We start from the raw sequence: 19,080 nt of genomic DNA, 5'->3' as shown, positions 1-19,080 counted from the left end.
TTTATCGAGCGGACTGCGATGACACTTTCGGTGACGATTGGACGCGACTGAACGGAACCTCGTGTCTTTCGAAGGAAACAATCCGACTCGACTCCTGTTTCGCGTGTTCGAGCTGCGGCAGCTTTAGGCCGACTGATCGCGAAAACGCGACTCTTGCCGCGCGGCACATTGGCCGCGCTTGCGCTGACACGAATCTCTTCGATAGCACATCCGATACCTTGTGTTTTCGATACTTTGCTGGGACACGAGGTTTCGATTAGTTTGCCTCCGCTTTGGTTCGTTAGCCCTCTGCGGTCCAGTCCTTTCCGCGTCTCAACAAACGTTGCGACGTCTCCCAAAGGCTCGCACATCTTCTTTTTTCATTCTCGTTTAAAACTTACCAACGATTCGTGAAGTTCCGTGTTAGTAGTCGAGTCTGGAACTCCTTGCCCCGGATAACGTTTCGCGTATAAATCCTCTCGCATCGCGTATTCGGGAACTTTTCGTGAAATTATTGGAGCAAAGCGAATACGAAATCGTCCCGTGTTCCATCTACCGAGCAACGCAGAGAAAACGGTGAATATTTTCACAAAGGTAACGCTAGACGTCCTTGTCACGATGTCACGGATGTAATCGAACTTCCGAACATACGGATACGGTTTCGGTACGTCGTTCGATACGAAGACGATTGATACGGCATCGATCGACTCGACGCCACGTCCAGTTACGTTATCGCATTCCTCTTTTATGCTTGCACCGTTGATCCGATGATGTTCGCGCGACGATACGAAAACGACTGCATCATTCCCGGCAAACCGGTACCGTTTTTTCTGTGGGTCCGCGTGCTCTGCTGATCCTGTGGAATCGTGAAACCGAGTTTCGATATGTCACGCTTAACCCCTGACCTAGTCATCGAGACCGCTTTGAATTACCTATTCGCAACGCTCGTAAAGCTATCTTCGTTTCAGGTCTATCGATCGGAACGTTATAGACCAGCTTATCGTTAGACAACTGCAACCGAATACGTAAAAACGTATTAATATCAGCAATAGAATTATCACAGCTCCGCAGCTTCGACGCGCAAACAACGTTATTTAGCATTAGGTAATTCCTCTTCCTTTTCGTTTTCTCCATTTTTCTCGAAAACTTTATTCGATATCTAAACAGGCGTATACGGGCAATATATACACAGGAAGAGAAACCGAGGTCGTAGCAACGAATCTACAAAGTTACGTAATTCGATGAGTAAAGTTTCACAGAAACGGCGCGATGTGCAAAAAATGCATACGACAAACGAACTCTTTTACCCCGGTTAAATGTTTATTTCGTAAAGCAATCGAAGGCTTTTAATTTAGTTTTCGTCGTCCTTGGCAAGGTTGCCGCTTTGGCTGAAAAAAACGCTTTGTTCCATCGAGTTACGGTGGCTGCGTGATGCTTCGAGGAACACACACGCCGGCGATAAATGTTCCCCTTTGCTCGTTTTTTCGTTGTCGAAAAATGAACGCGTCTCTCGATAAAAATTACAGCTCGCCACTTGCCGGACACCGAGTAAAAGGGCCCCGTTGCAACATTTCTGAATTAAATTTTACGGAAACAAAATTTAACGCTGTATCAAGGTAACGAATATTTTCCACTCATCGAGTATTGGACGAACAACGCAGCTGCATTGCGAAACAGAGAACGAAGCTCGCTAATTAAGCCGCTGATATCTTTGCTTGAAAGGGGAAGATAAATTTCGAACTCTTTTAATTAGTATCGGATGCTGTATCGCTATATTCACACGCATACTTTACAAAAGGAGACCTTAATCGTACGAAAGAAACATAAAAACAATTCTTCGGTAGCGATTCGTGTTTTGCCACGTGAGCGCATCGTCGATACGGGGATCATCGTTCGCGATGAATATTCACAGAATGGGTAGGCGTTGAGTTCCGTGTTTCGTGACCGAATCGAACGTCGGCGTCGTCGAACAACCTTTTCCCGATGAACTCGCGGACGTCGACTATTCTATCCTGAAAACGTGCGCCAGACCGTCCTGGAACGGGGCTCCCCTCGTCGAAGGACTACAAATATTTCCTGAGAAACAAAAGTTGATCGATAATGTTTTTTTTCATAATACGTCTATCGTTGAATCAATCGAAACGTCCGTTACTCACCGTCCGCGTTGATCGCGCGATAGAGCGCTTTCCAACTTTTCCTTCTACCTTATCCTCTTCTTCGAGATAAAAGCAATCTTTAGCAGATTGACTACGGGCGCTTCGAGCGCGATAGAAATGCAGAACGACGTCAAGTACGAAGCGACGAGATTGCCGAGGTACAGGATCAGCTTAAAAAGCAAATAAACCTTCAGACTCGCCTCGAACCCATTGCCGCGACCATACTTCGATTCACCGCGAACGTTTGCGTTAATGCAAATGTTCCGCTATTCGAGAAATGACGCGAAAGTATGATTCGTCGTAAATATTGGCTCAGTCTGCAGCACGAACTTATAGAATGGCCTAATATCTATTCGATTATCAAGTTCCAGAAGCAGGTGAACTTTGAATTAGTTGAAAAAAAGAGGTAATGAAACTCTTTCTATATAAATTTCGGAAATTTTCGGAATTCAGGGGTCGCCTTTGAATAAGGTTGGAGACCTTGGCGGCAAAGTTATCCGCTCCGAGAATTGGATGTTGGCTGAAAGGAACGGAAAGGAACGGAACGAGCGTTAAAGTGTCGAGAGAAAACTCGTTTGGATTATGGACGGTCCGCGTCTAGTGGAAAACGTTTACTTTAACGAGGCCTCCTCCAGCCTGCCTCGACTCACCACAAGACCGTTGTGAAGGTGCAACGGGCCGTCCATCTGGCTAACAGTGATCAGCATGATGACAGGGTGCACCAAGTATGCACAGTAAGTCAACCTCGAGAGCGGAAACATCAGCCGGAGCGACAGCAAGCTGTCGATCATTCGGGCGGATCCGGTGCAACATTGAATCACTATGAAGGATACACCCAACGCCCAGGCGGTGTGTCCTAAGGCGGCGTACGCGGAGCTCATCGCTACAGTTAAATTTCCGGGATATAGACCGTAAACTACCAGGAACATCACGCCGGTCGATAACAGCCAACCGATCGTTTGCGCTATCTGAAACAGAACCTCGATTAAGCGTCTTCGATTTCATCTCGGACGACGTCTCTCGTCGCCGTGATAACTATAAATAATATTCATCGAAAATCGGAAAGCTACACGACTTTTTCGCCAATTGAATAATCCTCCTTCTGGAGAGTAGCAAACTTTTGGTCCTTACGATCTTTGTTAAGCCGAACTCGACCATTTCCCAGGCTTAAAGTACTTACCAGCGGCAGTTTCAATTTGCAATTCGTCCTGAAGAGGATGTAGCCGGTGATAATGCCGACAAAGTAAGGACCAGCCCTCAGCCAGGGTTTATCGTAGAGCTCGTCGAAAAGGGCGAAAGGTTCTTGAATCCTAGGTGAAGAAGAAACGGGGGGAATAAAGTTTTACGGGGGAACACGGCGTCTGGCGGAGACGCTATAATTGCGAGAAAATTATTGCACATTGTCGGGTTCGGCTGGAAACCAGAAGCTTGGTGTTCGATTATTAGGTATTGGAAACGAGCCGTTACGTTTTCCAATATACTCGAGAGTCCACTGGAAGCCGACCCAGGGAACATGTGTCGCAAAGTCTTTTACTCTATTAACCAATTACACGAAAATGGGCGTTTAAAAATTGGATTATCGTTTACCGTTTACTAGACGATGTAATTCGAATTGCGATGTGTTCGTATATATGAAGCAGAAATGTTAATAACGAATTCGACACTCGATTTACCTGGCGACGTAATCGTTGGTGTAGGCCACGAAGAAGGTGGTGAACCACGAGGAGGCGATCAGGAAAAGAACAGCGACTGCGATGGCCTTTAAATATTTAATGGACAGAAGAAGCAAAAGTATTCCGAGAGCGTAGAACTGCGTGTCATTTGCCATGTACCAGCTCCACAGCATACACTGGAAAGTTGTTAATCAAGTATTCATCGGATAATTGCGTCAAGGTTCAACGAGCCCTGACTGGGTCGGCCTTGCGAAAGTGTCGGAAAATACTTGGCACGGGGAAAATCTATACGCGAGAAAGGTGCGAGGTTAATGGATCGAACGTCGTGCTCGCAAACAGTTTGATCGCGTGGAAGCGTTCCGACAACGTTTTATAGACTTCGTTCTCGGCAACGACGGTTCAACCGGTCGATTAACCCATTGGGTAGCGAGTTTCGTCAGCCCTGATTCGTTAGAACTAAGGAGAGTACCGAGAGTTTGATTATTTAATTTCTTTCTTCTCTTTAGTAGGTACAAACGGCGAGGAGATCCGTTAACGTCTCGAAGCGAATTAAGCGAGAATCTACCGACTCCGTTCAGTGATCGATGAAATTCATTTGGGATGGCACTTCGCGTTGTCCCGATACTTTGGAACTTTCTTCGAACGATGGAATTAATTATCGGAAAACGATCGAGAGCTCCGACACCTTCGCTGTTTGGTGTCTTCCGGTGACTCGTACTTCCTACCGGAAATTTCGCTGCGTTCGCTTCTCTGTGCCGCGGCGCGAGAGATCGTTTCGTTTAATCTTTTCCATCGAGTCGAGACTGATTACCGGATCGTCGAGGGCGATTATTTCGGGCCAATTATTTTACCTAGAGACGTCGAGCCACTATTCGCGGGTCCGTTACGAAATTCTTACCATTTCCGATCGGGGATACAACGAGTTTATGTAGAGCGCGTTCCTCCACCAGAACTTTTCGCACGTCACGTGATCGATGATCACGGGAAAGAAAACGGTCGTTGCTTGAGCTTGTTTTATGGCGATCTCGTTCATTCCCAGAACATAGAGGTACGCCGGGGTTAACCTTGGCGAAAAGAAATCGAATTAACGTAAACGTTCACATTTTCACGGAATATAAATGGTACATTGTTTGCTCTTACAATCGACAAAATTAGACATACTTGTTCTCACATTTTTCAATGTCACCGCTCACCTGATGAATCTGTAGAGAATCATGATGATAAATTTGGTGAAACACGTCTTCAGGAAGGTGCTGTTGTCGCTCTTCAAGTTCCCGGCGGATCGATAGAAAAGGATCGTAACCAGTAAACCGCTGAAAGAATCCTCCGAGTAACGTTACACGCGAACACTTCTATAATAGCCTTAGTTAACTTTTCTATGTACATATTGTACCGTGCGATCATTGTACACGACGCGCGAGAATGTTTCGTCGTTCTTACCTGATGAAGAAGAATGTGTCCACGGAGAAGGTGGCGTTGCTGATCGTCTGGAACATGAAGTTCCGCTCGGTCACCGTGCGCAACGTCTTGTTCTCTGTAAATCCCGATTTTATTTTCATCGATTCGACGATTATCGCGTCGATTTCGAAAAGAGAAGTAATTTTACCTGCGATGGCGTACACCTGGAGATAGGTGTGCACCATGACGACCCAGCCCAGCGAGAACACTCGTAGTCCGTGCAGACAAGTCAAATTCTCTCTAGCCGCAGGCTCGGTGCTGAGGATTTTGCTTCCGTTCGAAATAGGATTGAAAGCAGCCAGGCACGTTAACCAAAGTCCTGAGGAAAATAAACGGATAAGAATCCTGTCGAAGAAAGGATTCGAACAAGGAGGATCGAATCCAGCACCTCTCTTATCTTTCTTGTTTGCTTGTTCCGGCAGATCTTTCTGCAGGCTCTTTTCTTCTCCTTCCTCTTGACCCATGGATATTCGGCGATCCTGATTCAAGTTTTTGTTGGAGAAATTGTCGAGCCTCTCGTTATTGTTCGACACGCTCGAGGATTCGATGTCCATGACGTTTGGCGTAAAGCTGTATTCGTAGATCGTGGCGCACACCATCAGCAAAATTACCGCTCCTCCGATTCCTCTAAAAGCATAACACCGCTTAATGCTACCGCTCGAGTCAAAGGATCTTCCTAATTCTAAACGGCCATACAGGAATAAAACGATATACCGATGCGAAAATTACAACATGGAATTAACAACCATAACTTGGACTTTGTTTCGCCGTGTATTTCCTCTCCGACGTTATTTTTCCGCAGCGTTTCGTCGATTGGCTCGAAACACGATTAACCAACCGAGGGAAATTACATTCCAGCGATAAATCAGATTTCCCGTAAAATAATGTTTATCGGTTGCCGGTCGGTTTATAAGAAGATATATCGGACAAAATGTTGCTTCCGTTCCGTGGTTTTAAAACCCTTTTTCAAAGTAGTGATAATAGTCGCCGTGGTATATTTGACTACGTAGGGAAAGCTAATCCTTAAAATGGGTCCAGTCGAATGTACACATCTGCGTATCCAATTACTGTGTCCAGAAATAAATTACTCTATATCTGTTCGTAATAAGAAAAATCGAAATGAAGTAATGAAAGCGATTTCAAAGAAAAATTGATGGGTTCGAAACTTTCAATCGCGTTACTACATCTGGTTATCGGTAATAATAATAATAAAGCATTCCTACTGCGAATCAATTCATTTTATTACGCAGCGACAAAAGAATGATTTATCTCCTAGTCTCAGTTTTTAATTACCGCGTAGGAACACGAAAGCGGAAACATCCCTCCGATTAACCGCATTGTTCGTTCCTTCTTGGGCGAAAGCAGACGATAAGTATCGCTACTCTTTCTCTTTCCCACTTTTTTTTCGCGGCCACTTTTCGAAGAACAAAAGAACCGCGAGATAAAACGTTTCTTCTCGGCGAAGCTCGACAATATCTAGTTTTCGGTGAGCCGAAGTTTAATTTATTCTTATCGGTGTAAAGAACACAGGGCAAGAACTTGGTCCTTCCGCTACGCTTAGCCGGATTGTAAACGCGAATCACGAGCCACCGGGGAAGAGAATAAGACAGCGTATAAGTTTTTCCGTCCGTTTGAACTCGGAGCCACGCTGCGTGACTCTACGCGACTGTAAAACGAATGGAAAGCAACGAAGTATTCGCGATAAAACTTGCGACAGTATAATATTATGTCGCGGCTTATTTTCATTTCACATCTAAGGGTAGATATTGTGCAGTTCGAGCAAAAATGGAGCTGGCACGATCCTAACGAAGTAAATTAAATTTACTTTGATATTTTCTTTGCTATTCATATATTTTCACGAAACGTTAAGGATGTATGTTTCCAAACGCAAAGCACAAGAATTTGTTCGAAAAATAAATCCTGGACTTGTACGTCTTTTCGAGGTTTTAGGTAAGAGCCCTGTCCTTTAACGGATTGCTTATCGGGAACTGCATCGGATTGGAGATCGTTCCTCCTACACTTTTTCTATCCTCCCGAATCCCTCGAGACTGTAACGACTACGATGCGGTACAAATTTTCAATTTATCCGTAAATTGCACCGTGCAGCTAGCATCCCCCGAGAGAAACCAGACGGCCGAAGTCGAATCACGAGGAACCGATGCCGACGCCGACGCGACGTTGGATCTATCCGCACCCCGAACCTCCTAACCTGTCGAAACGTCAATAATAAGGGGGTGAAAGTGTATTCAGGTGCTTCCAGGTATTTCTCGATCACCGTCATTATACGTACTCGATGCTGGAACCGACAATTCACGTTTCGCATCCGGCCGAACGACCGCGGTTGCTTTTTTTTTAAATATATACGACTCTCGCGTCCGGTTTTTTCTGTCTTTAAATACTGGCCACGAATGTTCCTTTATCGTTAATTTTGTGGTAATAACGTTAAATGTGGACTAACGTCATTGTTGCAGCAAACGAGTGATACGTGACACCCGTCTCTCGTGAAAATCGACGCGTCACGCGCACGTGACGGGTGGTAGCGAACGTGTTAACGCGTTAACCATCGCCGTCGCGTCGTGTCACTCGTATCAGAGTGACGCGCGAGGTTACGCGGAAGCTCCTTCATCCATTTCTGAGTGAGTGGCGGTTTAATGTAACTATTACGAGGGCAATGAACGTTTAACAATTGCGCATCGCGTTTACTTTTCTAGGGGATGCTTCTTCGCCTAAGCTACATTACTATCGTCCGTATTCGAAAAATAAAAATACTTTCGATTCGTTGTTCGTTGGAAACGTAAAGTTTAAAAAGGCTCGAACCGTGATTCGATTTAAACCACCTTTCTAACTGGAATTCCCCGGCGAGCGTGGCCCGCGGATTTAGCGTGAACGCTGGACCGGTGACTATTTTACCGTAGACGAGCCATTAAAATCGATTGTACGCAAATTCGGAAAGGAGCGTCGCGGCGCATCGAACGAAGCCCGCATTCGCGTGGAATGCGCACGATAGGATTATCCAGGCACTTTCACGTGTTGACGCTCCGAAGGCTTTCGATGATCTTGCGTAACGCGTTCGCGGCACACATGCAATCGTCCACATGCACCTGCCGACAAACGTTTTAGTCGTTTCGAAACCAATTAGGAAGAATTTCTTCAAATGTAGGAATAAATGAATATATATAAAAAATAAAAAGTTTAGCTGCACGGAAGAATTTTTAAGCGAATCGAACGGAGGTCAACCATGATCGTACATCGATCCTGTAGCTTGAACACGTCGAGGTGTGAGGTCTCGTTGAAATCAGACCGTTAGATTGTAACTCGCCTTGAATGTTGAACGCGTTGCATCTTATTTTATAATTAATATGTATCGCGTGCAAGGACGTCGCAAGGTGCAAGGTTCTATTTATATATCGAGCGGGGCGTTAACGAGTATTTGACATTTTGCGAAACACCGACAAATCCGAAACGTGCGCGACAAAGAGAGATTGGTCTTTCGATGCTTTTAAACGGAGTACGATAAAATAACAAGCACCGTCGTCGACGGTTCCTTATCGTTTCGCATAGCTAATCACCCGACGAAGAGCAGCGACTCGAAGCTTTGCGAACCAAACAGAGACATTTCGTCTCGTGAAATCTATTAAAGTTTCCCGTGGCGAGGCGGAGCTTCCTTCGGGTCCTCGGCAAAGTCTCGTAAAACTACGCCGGTGCCAGGCATCGGGACGTCCTTTCGTGCTTAATCCGATTCTCATCGAATCGATACTTCAACCTAACGATGGCCGTTCGGCTCGAACTCTGTCTTTACTTGAAACACTTCGAAACATCGGAGACCGTCGAGTTTCGTACCGCTTTCGACATTATAAGAAATTAGAAATCGTTGGAAAATCTTTAAAGTATGATTTCTCGTGGAAACTCGATGAATTGTTATTCTTCGAATAGACACGCTCAGTGTCCGAAGCCGAACAAACCGATATCGCGGTAGCACAGGACAAACGAAACGGTAGTATCTACGATATACCACGATAGAGACTATAAAAGCGCGTGTCACATTTTCACGGATTCGCGAACCTATCGTACATCGCTTCGTAGAGTTTCAACCGAACTCGTTGCCAGCCGCAACGCGGCCACGGCTCTTCGTTGCGAAACTCGCGATCTAGTAGCTTTTGCAAAAAAACCATACCTACCATCGCCATGACGAATTATGAACGGCGAGGTTGTGCAAGTAGACCGACGATCCGCGTCTAGCAATTTTTTCGTTAGAAACTCTACGCAATCGGCGTTGCGTCGCGCACCGATGTAACCGTGACACACGGGTTGCATAATGTTACAGTCGGGCGTGTTCGATCGTGCAAATCGTTTCTTTCCTCTAATTTGTCGAAAGTAGAACGAGGAGGGTAACGCATTTTTTGCGTTGCGTTCGAGTTTGTTCTCGACGGTTCGATGCAAGTATATCGCAAGATGGACGTTTCGCGTGTAACGAAAACTCGGATTTCGAGTCGTTGGGAATTTTCTTGGTTGCGCAAGGAAGACGCGTCTGAAATCCGAGTTTTCGTCGACCGTTATGTAAGAGCAGGAATTTCATCTCGGAAGAAAGTACGGAAAGTGTGTTGTGCACGTGAACGCCCATGTGCATTTATGCACAGCGATCGGCCATTGGACAATTCGGACAAATCGGCAATTGCGAATCATAAATAATCGTTAGAACTTAATTCTGGACCAGCGTGGACCGCCCGAAAATTACGTTTCGTTCTGCTCAACGGGGCGAATTATAAACTTTTACCGTAATCGCGTAACTAAAAATGCTGCCACGGTGTGTTCGACGTTGTTAACACAGCCTCTGAAAGGAGGAAAGTTTAACGAGGTACGCGGCCGTACGGATAAGAGAGTACTCGCGCGTTTCTTTTCTCCCGTGTGTCGTGTTGTAAAGTAGGTACGTAACTGCTTTCGTTTAAGTGGCACGCGAGCATGACACGTTTCAGAATATTCAGGAAGCGTTTCGGGAAATTATTTTGCAAATTAAACGGTTTTATATCGGAGAGTGCTCGAGAATCGAGTCGATTTTGGCACAGTTATGGACAGAGTTATCGCTACGGGGTCCTGCGTAGGGCTATTACCGACCGAAGCACGGTTCGAAAATTTGGTTTACGCTGCTGATATACGGGGTACCGCGGAGGAAAAGTTTTTGCTTTACTTACGAGAGGACATACAACTTGGGATCGCGCCAAGGACTGTAATTGCTCGAAGGCACAGGTTTCACCTCGACGATGTGAATCTTCGGGCCGGTCGATCGATAAGTCGAATTGCCTTCCAGTTCGACTCGATCCGCGCTAGCTTTCAGCATCGAGGTCAGCGACGTCCGGTTACACGTAGCCGGCAGACAGAGACCCAAAAATACTTGCCTTGTCTGAAAGTAAAGTAGAATCATTCGTTTTACGACCAGGCTCCAGCACCGGTTCAACTGACCAACAATTTTGCCCGTATAAAACGTCTAGCTAACTCCTTCGACTCGTAGCGATCTCGTTAACTTCGTTACCCGCTGTCGTAGATACTGTTTACCATGAATCGATGCGTTAATTCAAAGAAGACCAGCTGGTATCTTCAATTACGCTCGAGATTCGACTTGAAAATTTCTCTCATTGTACGTTATGCTTCGAGGTTTTCGATATCGTTCTCTTCTCTTCCGTCGCATTTCCTATTCCACCTGCCTTTTCGCGATTCGGCCTTAGAATCACGGTACGGCCAGAAATCTCGCGCGACGCGGTTTCAAACTCGGCCAACGTAAGCTGGATTTCCGCGCGATAATCCTTCTTAGATCAGAGGATTCCTATTCGCCTGCGAAAAGTGCAGATCCTACGCGGTCCCGAGTTTCGCGACCGTTGCGTTTCAACAGACTTGGAAGCAGGGACAACTTCCTTCCAAGTGTCCATTCTTCTACCTTCGAAACTTTCATACGCGAGAGCGTTAAGGTTAATTTAAGCGACAAAACGATTCAGTACCGAATATGCGTTTCGATTATTCAGGCTTTTCTCGCGTTTGCCGACGACATCTATTTCGCTTTTCCGCATCCCGCTTCTCGTACGCTCGCTTTAATTTTAATTTCCTTAAATGTATCCCAAGCTACGAGGCTTCCAGCGCGAGCCGTGCGTTTATTAATAAGGAAACTTCCTCGAAATACCTCTCGTAAAAAACGGTAGCTGCAAACCACGACGCTGTTTCTGGATAATTGCGAGATATAAAGCGTCGCATAATCTGATTAGCGGAAACGCCAAAACTTACGGTCTCCTGCTGGGATAAAGTTTGGCCAGCAGCTGTTCGAAACATTCAAAGTGCTTCGAATGCGATTACAGCTGCCGACAACCTCGAAACTTGGTTCGGAGTTGATAACATTAACGCTTTTGTTATTTCCATTTTTTTGACAGGAAGCAGCCACGTGCGCTAAATTTAAAGATTCGCTAGGCGAACGAGACAGGGATACTTACGGAAATTTCGAACTCCTGCGGCAAAGTCAGATACATTCTAGCTACGTGGAAATTGATCGGATAAGGTGGTTTGACGTCGATTCCCATGTCAACTTTTTCGTGGGTGGAGTTCACCTCTCGGCAGAGACTTCTCGAGCCGAGCCAAAATCCGTTTCCGAAATGAAATTGCGACGAGTAACGACCGCTTGCGTCCGACACTGGAAAACATGAATAAAACGAGCATGCATTTTATTTGATTCGTAGGGGAAAAAATGTAAATGTAGCTTGTTTACGTAAGCACGATAATTAAAGTAACCTACGATTATCTACATCTCTAAAGAGAGTACTTATTAGATTCGAGCGATAAAAGCGTTTGGTATTGTTCTTTCATCGCAATCCGTACCAAGTATTTCACGAGCCGCTCGGTGAAAGTCGTACTTTCGAACGAAAGAGATTTCTACTGTTCGAAAAGTTTTCGATGCTCGAAAGAACTCGAAAAGATGCTCGAAGCCTGACACGGTGGATGCGTACCCGTGAATCGTGTAACTGCCACAGAGTTGTATCGCGAGTCCCGCGAGGGGAACACGATCGATCCAAGGATAACCGTTCGATATTTTACATATCATTTGCGACGAATCGATACAAGTATATACGAAAGCTCATCTTGATAAAAATATTCTCACGATATTCCGTGCTTTTAGTTTAAGATTATCTTCCTGGTTATGCAAAATTTTCGGTGTCGCAGCTTTCGAAGCTTTCCAGGGTTGGGTTACGCGAGCCAACCACGCCTGAAGGTTCATTGCCAGTTACGTAAACTGCCGGCTGGTGGTCGCGAGAGTAGAGAAAGTGCGATCTTCGGATAAACGAGCGAATCAACGACCGGAGAGTAGGATCTAACTTCTTTGACACAGTTTCGCGGGAATCACCGACCACCTTGCATCGCAATGTAAACTCGAGGAAAAAAGTAATCGTCTTCTACCCTCGAAATTAATTAAGATACCCGATCGATTGGTTACCTTTCGCTTTGGAAGACCCAAGCGAGCGAGTGGAACGATTGTTCCATTGATAAAATTTGAAGTCGTGTGACTCGCGCGAACGAGTTTCACGCGAAATAGTTGCATTTTGCTCGTTCGTTCGACCAATGATCTCCACGCGAGTCGACAAAACTTGCAACCAGTGAAACGTGACGCGGATTCAAAATGGCGTCCAGCCAAGCAGAGCCGATTCAACGCATAAAATAAAGTAACAGCCGAGATTATGTCTGAGGTAACATCTAGCGCGCATCTAATTCGACTTGGCGCGGTACAAAAAGTAATTTCACGGTAATTTACGTTCCTGCCGAGCAACGATTACAAATGTAATTTCTCGAGTTCATCGACACTTTAAGCAGAGAGTTGCAAAATACGATTATCGTTCGGCGATTTCCCGCCTAAGGAGAACATTATGGAATATTACTCGGTAATTTCTGACCGAACTCCTGTATCGTTACAGTACTATTCGGGAGCAATGTTTGGTATTGCTCGTGGAACTGCTGTTGGTACGAGTCCATTAACGCGTTAAATTCTAGTTTGTCGACTATCGCGTCAAACGCGTGCAACGCGAACGGAATACAAGCAAATACGTATTACGAAACTCCCGTTGATCGCACCGTGACACAGGACCGACAACACGGAAGTTCGATATTTGCTCAAATTTTCATCGATATTCCTTCTATTATCGTTAACTGTGAAGCGGTGGCGTTGTGGAAAGTACACACGTAGCTTTCTCGTATACATCGAACCAGCTATCCGTACAAATACGAATTATTTTTATTTAATTTTGAAATCAAAATCAAATAACTTGAATGACAGTTGAAGTGGCCGGAAAAAGGATAATGCCGCGCTACTTTCGTCGTTTACAAAACACCGAGTACAAGTAGAAACGGAAAGTAGCGCGGCACGAGAGAAACCGTTGCTTCCACCTCGTCCGCGAGTAGAAACAGCGTGTAATGGACAGACGCGTAGTCACGTCGTATTCTACATTCCACAGCGCGTACACGCCGCGACGTTTTCGAATCGTTTTATTCGAAAGCGAAGATTCTAATTCCGATCGAATATTTTATATCGACCGATGGATCGTATATCCCTGGGGGGTTGAACGGTGTCCAGGAACGTATAACATCGCGTCGAGAAGTCGACTTCTGCTGCGAGGAAGTTAACGACGCGTGCGGTTTCGACTGCGATACCGCTCGATTTCGGCGACATAGCCATCGATAAACCTGGCTGCCATAGTTGTTGTTGTCGGAAATCATCGTAAATCCGTAGAGCCATGGAGGTCGATTTGTTTCGCGTTGCGACTGCAGCTTCGATCGATACACCGCGGCGACCGTTCCGAGCCGTTCTGTTCTTGTATCCTTTGATAACGATCGCAAACGCAGTTCTCCGCGCTGAAATTTTGACTCGCACTCGCGGACAACTGTGCCGAATCGTGCCTCGAACTTATTTACGCGTTTGTATTCGACCTTTCTCGTCGCGCCACAAACAAACAAAGTGAGAAAATTAGATATACACGAAACGAATACCGCGAAACAGTGCAACAGTGTTTCCAGGAATAGGAATCCTGGGATCGCGCTCTTCGTCGTTGTTTGCTTTAATTGCGCCTCGGCGATAAAGCATTTCGGAACAAACGAAAGGGGAGCAACGAGAGCAACACGGTTGGATAACTATTACGAAGCGGTAAATTGTAGTTTCGCAAAGTAATGAGGTATTTGGCAACCGAGTCCGCCAGCGACACAGTGGAAACTTAACGGAGCATGAATTTCTCTGGATTGGCGACTCGATGAAACGACCGGTACACGGTTTTGCCGAATCATCAATTAGGGTGAATACGCGACGAAGGGTGAATTATCGACCTCTTTATCTTTCACCCGATTACGATGAATTTAACGGCAACGAAATGGAAAGAAAAGAACGACGCGCGATATATCGATCGTCTTCTAATCGCGTTCATTTTTACTCACTCTTGGCGGCCCACGGCTTTCCATCCTTGAGAGACTTCAAGAAGAATTCCAAGTCAGTCCTGCAATCGCCGTCGAGTTTCCCAGGCACTCTAGACCACTTTAAGGGATCGTAAATATCCGCCAGCCACTGGATACTGTTGGCCGTTTTCTCGAGCTTCTCCTTCGTAAAATCGACGTCTAGATCCGCGCGATCCTCCTCCTTGGCGTCAAACACTTTCAAAATGTTCTTCCAATCGAGTTCCGGGTTGTTCTTGCTGAATCCGACCAATCGTCCGCGTTCTTTCGGCAGTTTGTCATCCTTGTAATCGGTCAGGTTCGAATTAGGCGTTTCGGTCGTGGTCGCGATCTTGTCCCGCGATTTTCCGAGCCGGAGGATGTTCGATCCATCTTTAGCGATCGTCGTGTCGACGACGCAGCTCAACGTCAATAGAAAGTAAGTCAGCAAGGGTGTCATTTTCGAAAGATTAACCTGCTCGAACGATATTTGTTCTAAGGAAGATCTCGATGACCGTCTTCTCTCGAGCACGATTCGCGATCGCTTCAGGGATTTCTCACGACGAGTGTTCCAATCGTCATTTCGAACGATGACATCGATCAACGAGTTCCTCGACGTGACGGCTAATTCTCGTTCACGGATCGTTCAGTTGTCTAGATCGTCGAGCATGGTTGAGGACGTCGGTCGTTGGCGCGAGCTCAACGACGGTGCGGCGGACTGTTTACGACCAAGGAACGAGACTTGCTTTCCTTTTTTCACTAGCCAGTCGGCACGATGTATCGTATCACCCTGGCGAACGGTTCGATTATCGACGATCGTGATTTACGTTCCCATTTCAACTCTCTTCGACGAATCCTTTTTTCGTTATCGCGCGCCTTTCCTTTCTCAGCGACAACGGTTCAACAGAGTTACCGATCAACGGAGATTCGATCGCTATCGAAACCGTTAGACTCGTTACAACGAATGCGAGAGTCGAACCTTACGAGTGTCGCGATGAGGACCAAGATTGACGCGCGCACACACGAGGCTAAGGATCACGCACTGAATGAAGCGAATCAGGTTAGCAGTCGCGTTCACCCGTGGACAGCGGTCCCTTTCTCTCGACGATGCACTTTACCGCGGTGTAAATGTATTTACCTCCGAACGGTCCCCGAACGTTCGCGCGACTTGTCCCGTTCGGAAGACTCTCTATCTCTATATGTCTCGTAGACCACCGCCGCGAGATACTCGACGTGTTTGTGAAACCTCTTTTTTTCGCTGCTCTCCATTTTATAGTCCAGCACTGGGACAGGAAATCGCATCGAAATCGAAAGGCCGCGCGCGCCAATGGAAACACTTGAGAACACTTTTCCATATTTTATTATTATACCTAGAATCATTTTCACGGATATACCTACTACCATTTTTTTTTTCAAACGAGTCTCGATTTATTCGTCCTCGCGAAAATACTATTTCCTACTTTCTACGTGTGGTCTCTGGTACTCCGTCGAAAAAAGTTGAACGTTTCTTTTAAAACGATAAATTTAAGAAACGTCTACGTTGGTGTGAATTTTGATCTAGAGCTCGTGATTATTTCTATCACGAATCGCTGCGATCGACTCTTCCCGTTCTTTGGTAAGCGATCCTCGATTCTTGCGAAAGTCATTAACTTTCGCCGCTACAATTATTAAGCGAGATTACCGTCGTAATACGACACTGGTATGGAAGTTTCTTACGCCATAATTTCTAGATTCCACGCGCAAAGCAAATACTTTTTCCTTCGCTAACAATGTTTGTAGAAAGCGTGGGGGCATCGAGATAATTTATTGTTCGCGTTACTACCTCCGGAGGGACTCGTCGCTACCTCGTTTTATCTTTCCTTCAACGGATATCTGTAATTTCTTATTTAATATGTTTATCTCAAACGCGAAGGATCTTCGTTAGAAATTCTCCGAGCGCGATTCAACGCGCAACGTGTAATTTTCCACTGAACAAAAACTATAATGTAAGTAACGGAAATCGTTAGGTAAAATTAACAAAATTATCTGTCGTTGTCATTTTTCGACAATCGATAGTAACTTCTATGATGGTACATTTCAACTTCTGTTCTCATCGATTCGGAATTTCACAATGAGGTTAAGATCAACCTAACGGGAAACAAAATTATTCAGGTACTCTCTCTTCTTCTAGAAAGCGGACTTAAACGCCTTTCTAAAATTAATTTTGTAAATTTAATTCATGTATTTGTAGGTCTTTCGGCGCCGATCTTTAAAATGTCGAATCGTTGTTAATCGCGCTCGCATGCAAACTTCTGCCGCGAAAGGAAACGATCCTATGGTATAGTTTTGCGTTATATGAACAAAGTCGGACGGTTCCCTTTTCTTTTTCGTCTTGTGTTTAAATCTTTGCTTTTCGCGTTCGCTCATTAACTCTGTTTAGGTAAACTAGGTGTCGCATATTTTCACTTCTATTTGTAATTTACGTAACACGAGCACCGATCGAATCGCCGCACGCGAATCTCGATCTCTCGCTCGCGGCTGATTTTTGTCTCTCGAAGAGGTTTATAGTTTCACCGAATTTCTCGATCCCTCGTCATCCGCTTTCTGGGCTCCGTCGCGTCGTCGGTTTTTCGATCCGAAAACTGTTTCTCGAGGAGATCCGGTTATCCGTTACGCAACCGAGCTTTCTACGTGATCGAATACACACGGGTGCACATACGCGCTACGTCTCAACCGGTCTCTGCTCGGAAAGCAAGAGCTGGATCTCGAAGGCCCCGTTGTAACGACTTCGAAACCTCGAGCAACCAACTTACCATCGATTCCAAGAATTTACGTAATTACGACATATTTTCACTTTTTTAATATTTCCAACGAGCGAAACAAAATTATTTTCCGTTGTCTCGGCCTGCTTTGAAGACACGCGCGATAAACGATGTCGTGATATACGATTTTAATTACTCTTGGTCGCGGTACAATTTAGACGCAATGAGCCGAACAAGAAGTCCGCATCCTGCACCGCGAATGTGATTCAACGTTTGAGGGTGGAAATAAATGGAGGACGTAACTTCGAACGACATAAATCGCTTTAATGGAAGGTGCGCCATTCTTCCGCGAGGCTCTTTTATATGAACGGGAACGACGCTCGACGGACGCCGTCTGGTCGATCTCGCGTATATTTTAGCCACGCGTAACCTGGAATCGACGGGGCTCGAAGACAATCTCGGGGGAACGTGAATAATGCTTCGAGAGTTAAACCGTGCATAAAACATTTTTCTTTGAAGCAGAATCGACGTCGGTTTACTAAGGAGAATCGTCCGGGAAGGTAGAAAAATATCCGACGCGGTTTATCCTCGAGAGGATCGCGAATCGTCGTTGAACCGCGAACGACGAAAGTGAAATTCCAATAATTTATCGGTCAGCCTCGCATAGAAATTGCAGTCGGGTCGGTTACGAGATAGCACAATACGAAATGCACGTGCTCGCGGGTCAGCCTTGACGCGCGGAAGTGAAAGCAGAGGCGTGTCGGAGGAAAAAGTGTTTTCCGAATGTCTCTGTTTTCGCGCCATCGAGTTTCTCCTTTGGCGGTACATACCGAGGATACGATTCTCGAGAATGATTCATATCCTACGGTCGCTAAAGAAGGTACCGATGGATGGTAAACAGCCGCGTTGAAACTCGCTTCGGATCACGTAGTACCTTCCAACGTTGCCTCGCGGCGCTTTCAAACGTTATCTTTATTTTTTAATAAGTAATCGCGAAACGCTTCTAGTTTAAATCGTACGATAAATAGTAAACGCTTCTATTTTAAACCGTACAACAAATAGTAAACGCCAGCGTCTGTGCAAACGGGAATATAAATTTAACGTCGAGCGATAGATACGAAAGTTTCACTCGCGAACTCGTATCATAATCTTTCGCTAATAACGGGTTAGGTATTAGCCATGAACATTTACGATTGTATTAGACTTTCCGATTGATCGACGTAAGTTTAAAATTTAATTTCCAAATATAGACTTACCGTTGACTAATTGTACAAAATTTCAGAGGAAACTGAACAAGTCAGGATGGCCGAGCGGTCTAAGGCGCTGCGTTCAGGTCGCAGTCCACTCTGTGGGCGTGGGTTCGAATCCCACTTCTGACAATTATTTTTTTTACAACCGCGATCTACAAATTGAATCGTTTGCGATCATTGCAAATATTCGTAATATTTTTGGAATTCTTTTTGCAATCTCTGTTCAGCGTCGAGTAGCTTTTAAATTGAAATTATGAGCTGGAACCAGATCGAGTCGAGTTTACCGAAATGTCCCTATCTACCGACTTTGATTCGTGGTATTATATTTTTCGCGGAAGGTGTAGCTTTTCGATACGATTCGTACGAGTCATCCTGGAAC

The 19,080-nt window shown here is 45.5% G+C and overlaps 1 protein-coding gene and 1 non-coding gene across 2 annotated transcripts; one reads left to right on the top strand and one right to left on the bottom strand.

The window, feature by feature from the left end:
* Window positions 1–1,847: 1,847 nt before the first annotated feature.
* LOC128881400 (nose resistant to fluoxetine protein 6-like) lies at window positions 1,848–15,304 on the bottom strand. Its single transcript, XM_054132414.1, has 13 exons — window positions 14,717–15,304; window positions 11,740–11,936; window positions 10,456–10,664; window positions 5,655–5,893; window positions 5,415–5,585; window positions 5,249–5,342; window positions 5,002–5,121; window positions 4,707–4,872; window positions 3,809–3,984; window positions 3,316–3,445; window positions 2,786–3,103; window positions 2,136–2,305; window positions 1,848–2,055 (listed from the first exon to the last, which is right to left on the bottom strand). Exons 1-12 carry the CDS (start codon window positions 15,168–15,170, stop codon window positions 2,180–2,182), a joined length of 2,400 nt encoding a protein of 799 aa, XP_053988389.1. The 5' UTR covers window positions 15,171–15,304; the 3' UTR covers window positions 1,848–2,055; window positions 2,136–2,179.
* Window positions 15,305–18,747: 3,443 nt separating this feature from the next.
* Window positions 18,748–18,830, top strand: Trnal-cag (transfer RNA leucine (anticodon CAG)). Its single transcript has one exon. It is a non-coding gene; the product is annotated as a tRNA-Leu (tRNA).
* Window positions 18,831–19,080: the final 250 nt, after the last annotated feature.

The sequence above is a fragment of the Hylaeus volcanicus genome, chromosome 8 (genome assembly GCF_026283585.1).
Source record: "Hylaeus volcanicus isolate JK05 chromosome 8, UHH_iyHylVolc1.0_haploid, whole genome shotgun sequence".
NCBI classification, from domain to species: domain Eukaryota; kingdom Metazoa; phylum Arthropoda; class Insecta; order Hymenoptera; family Colletidae; genus Hylaeus; species Hylaeus volcanicus.
The sequence above is the reverse complement of the archived record's forward strand: the minus strand, read 5'-3'. Positions and strand labels throughout refer to the sequence as shown.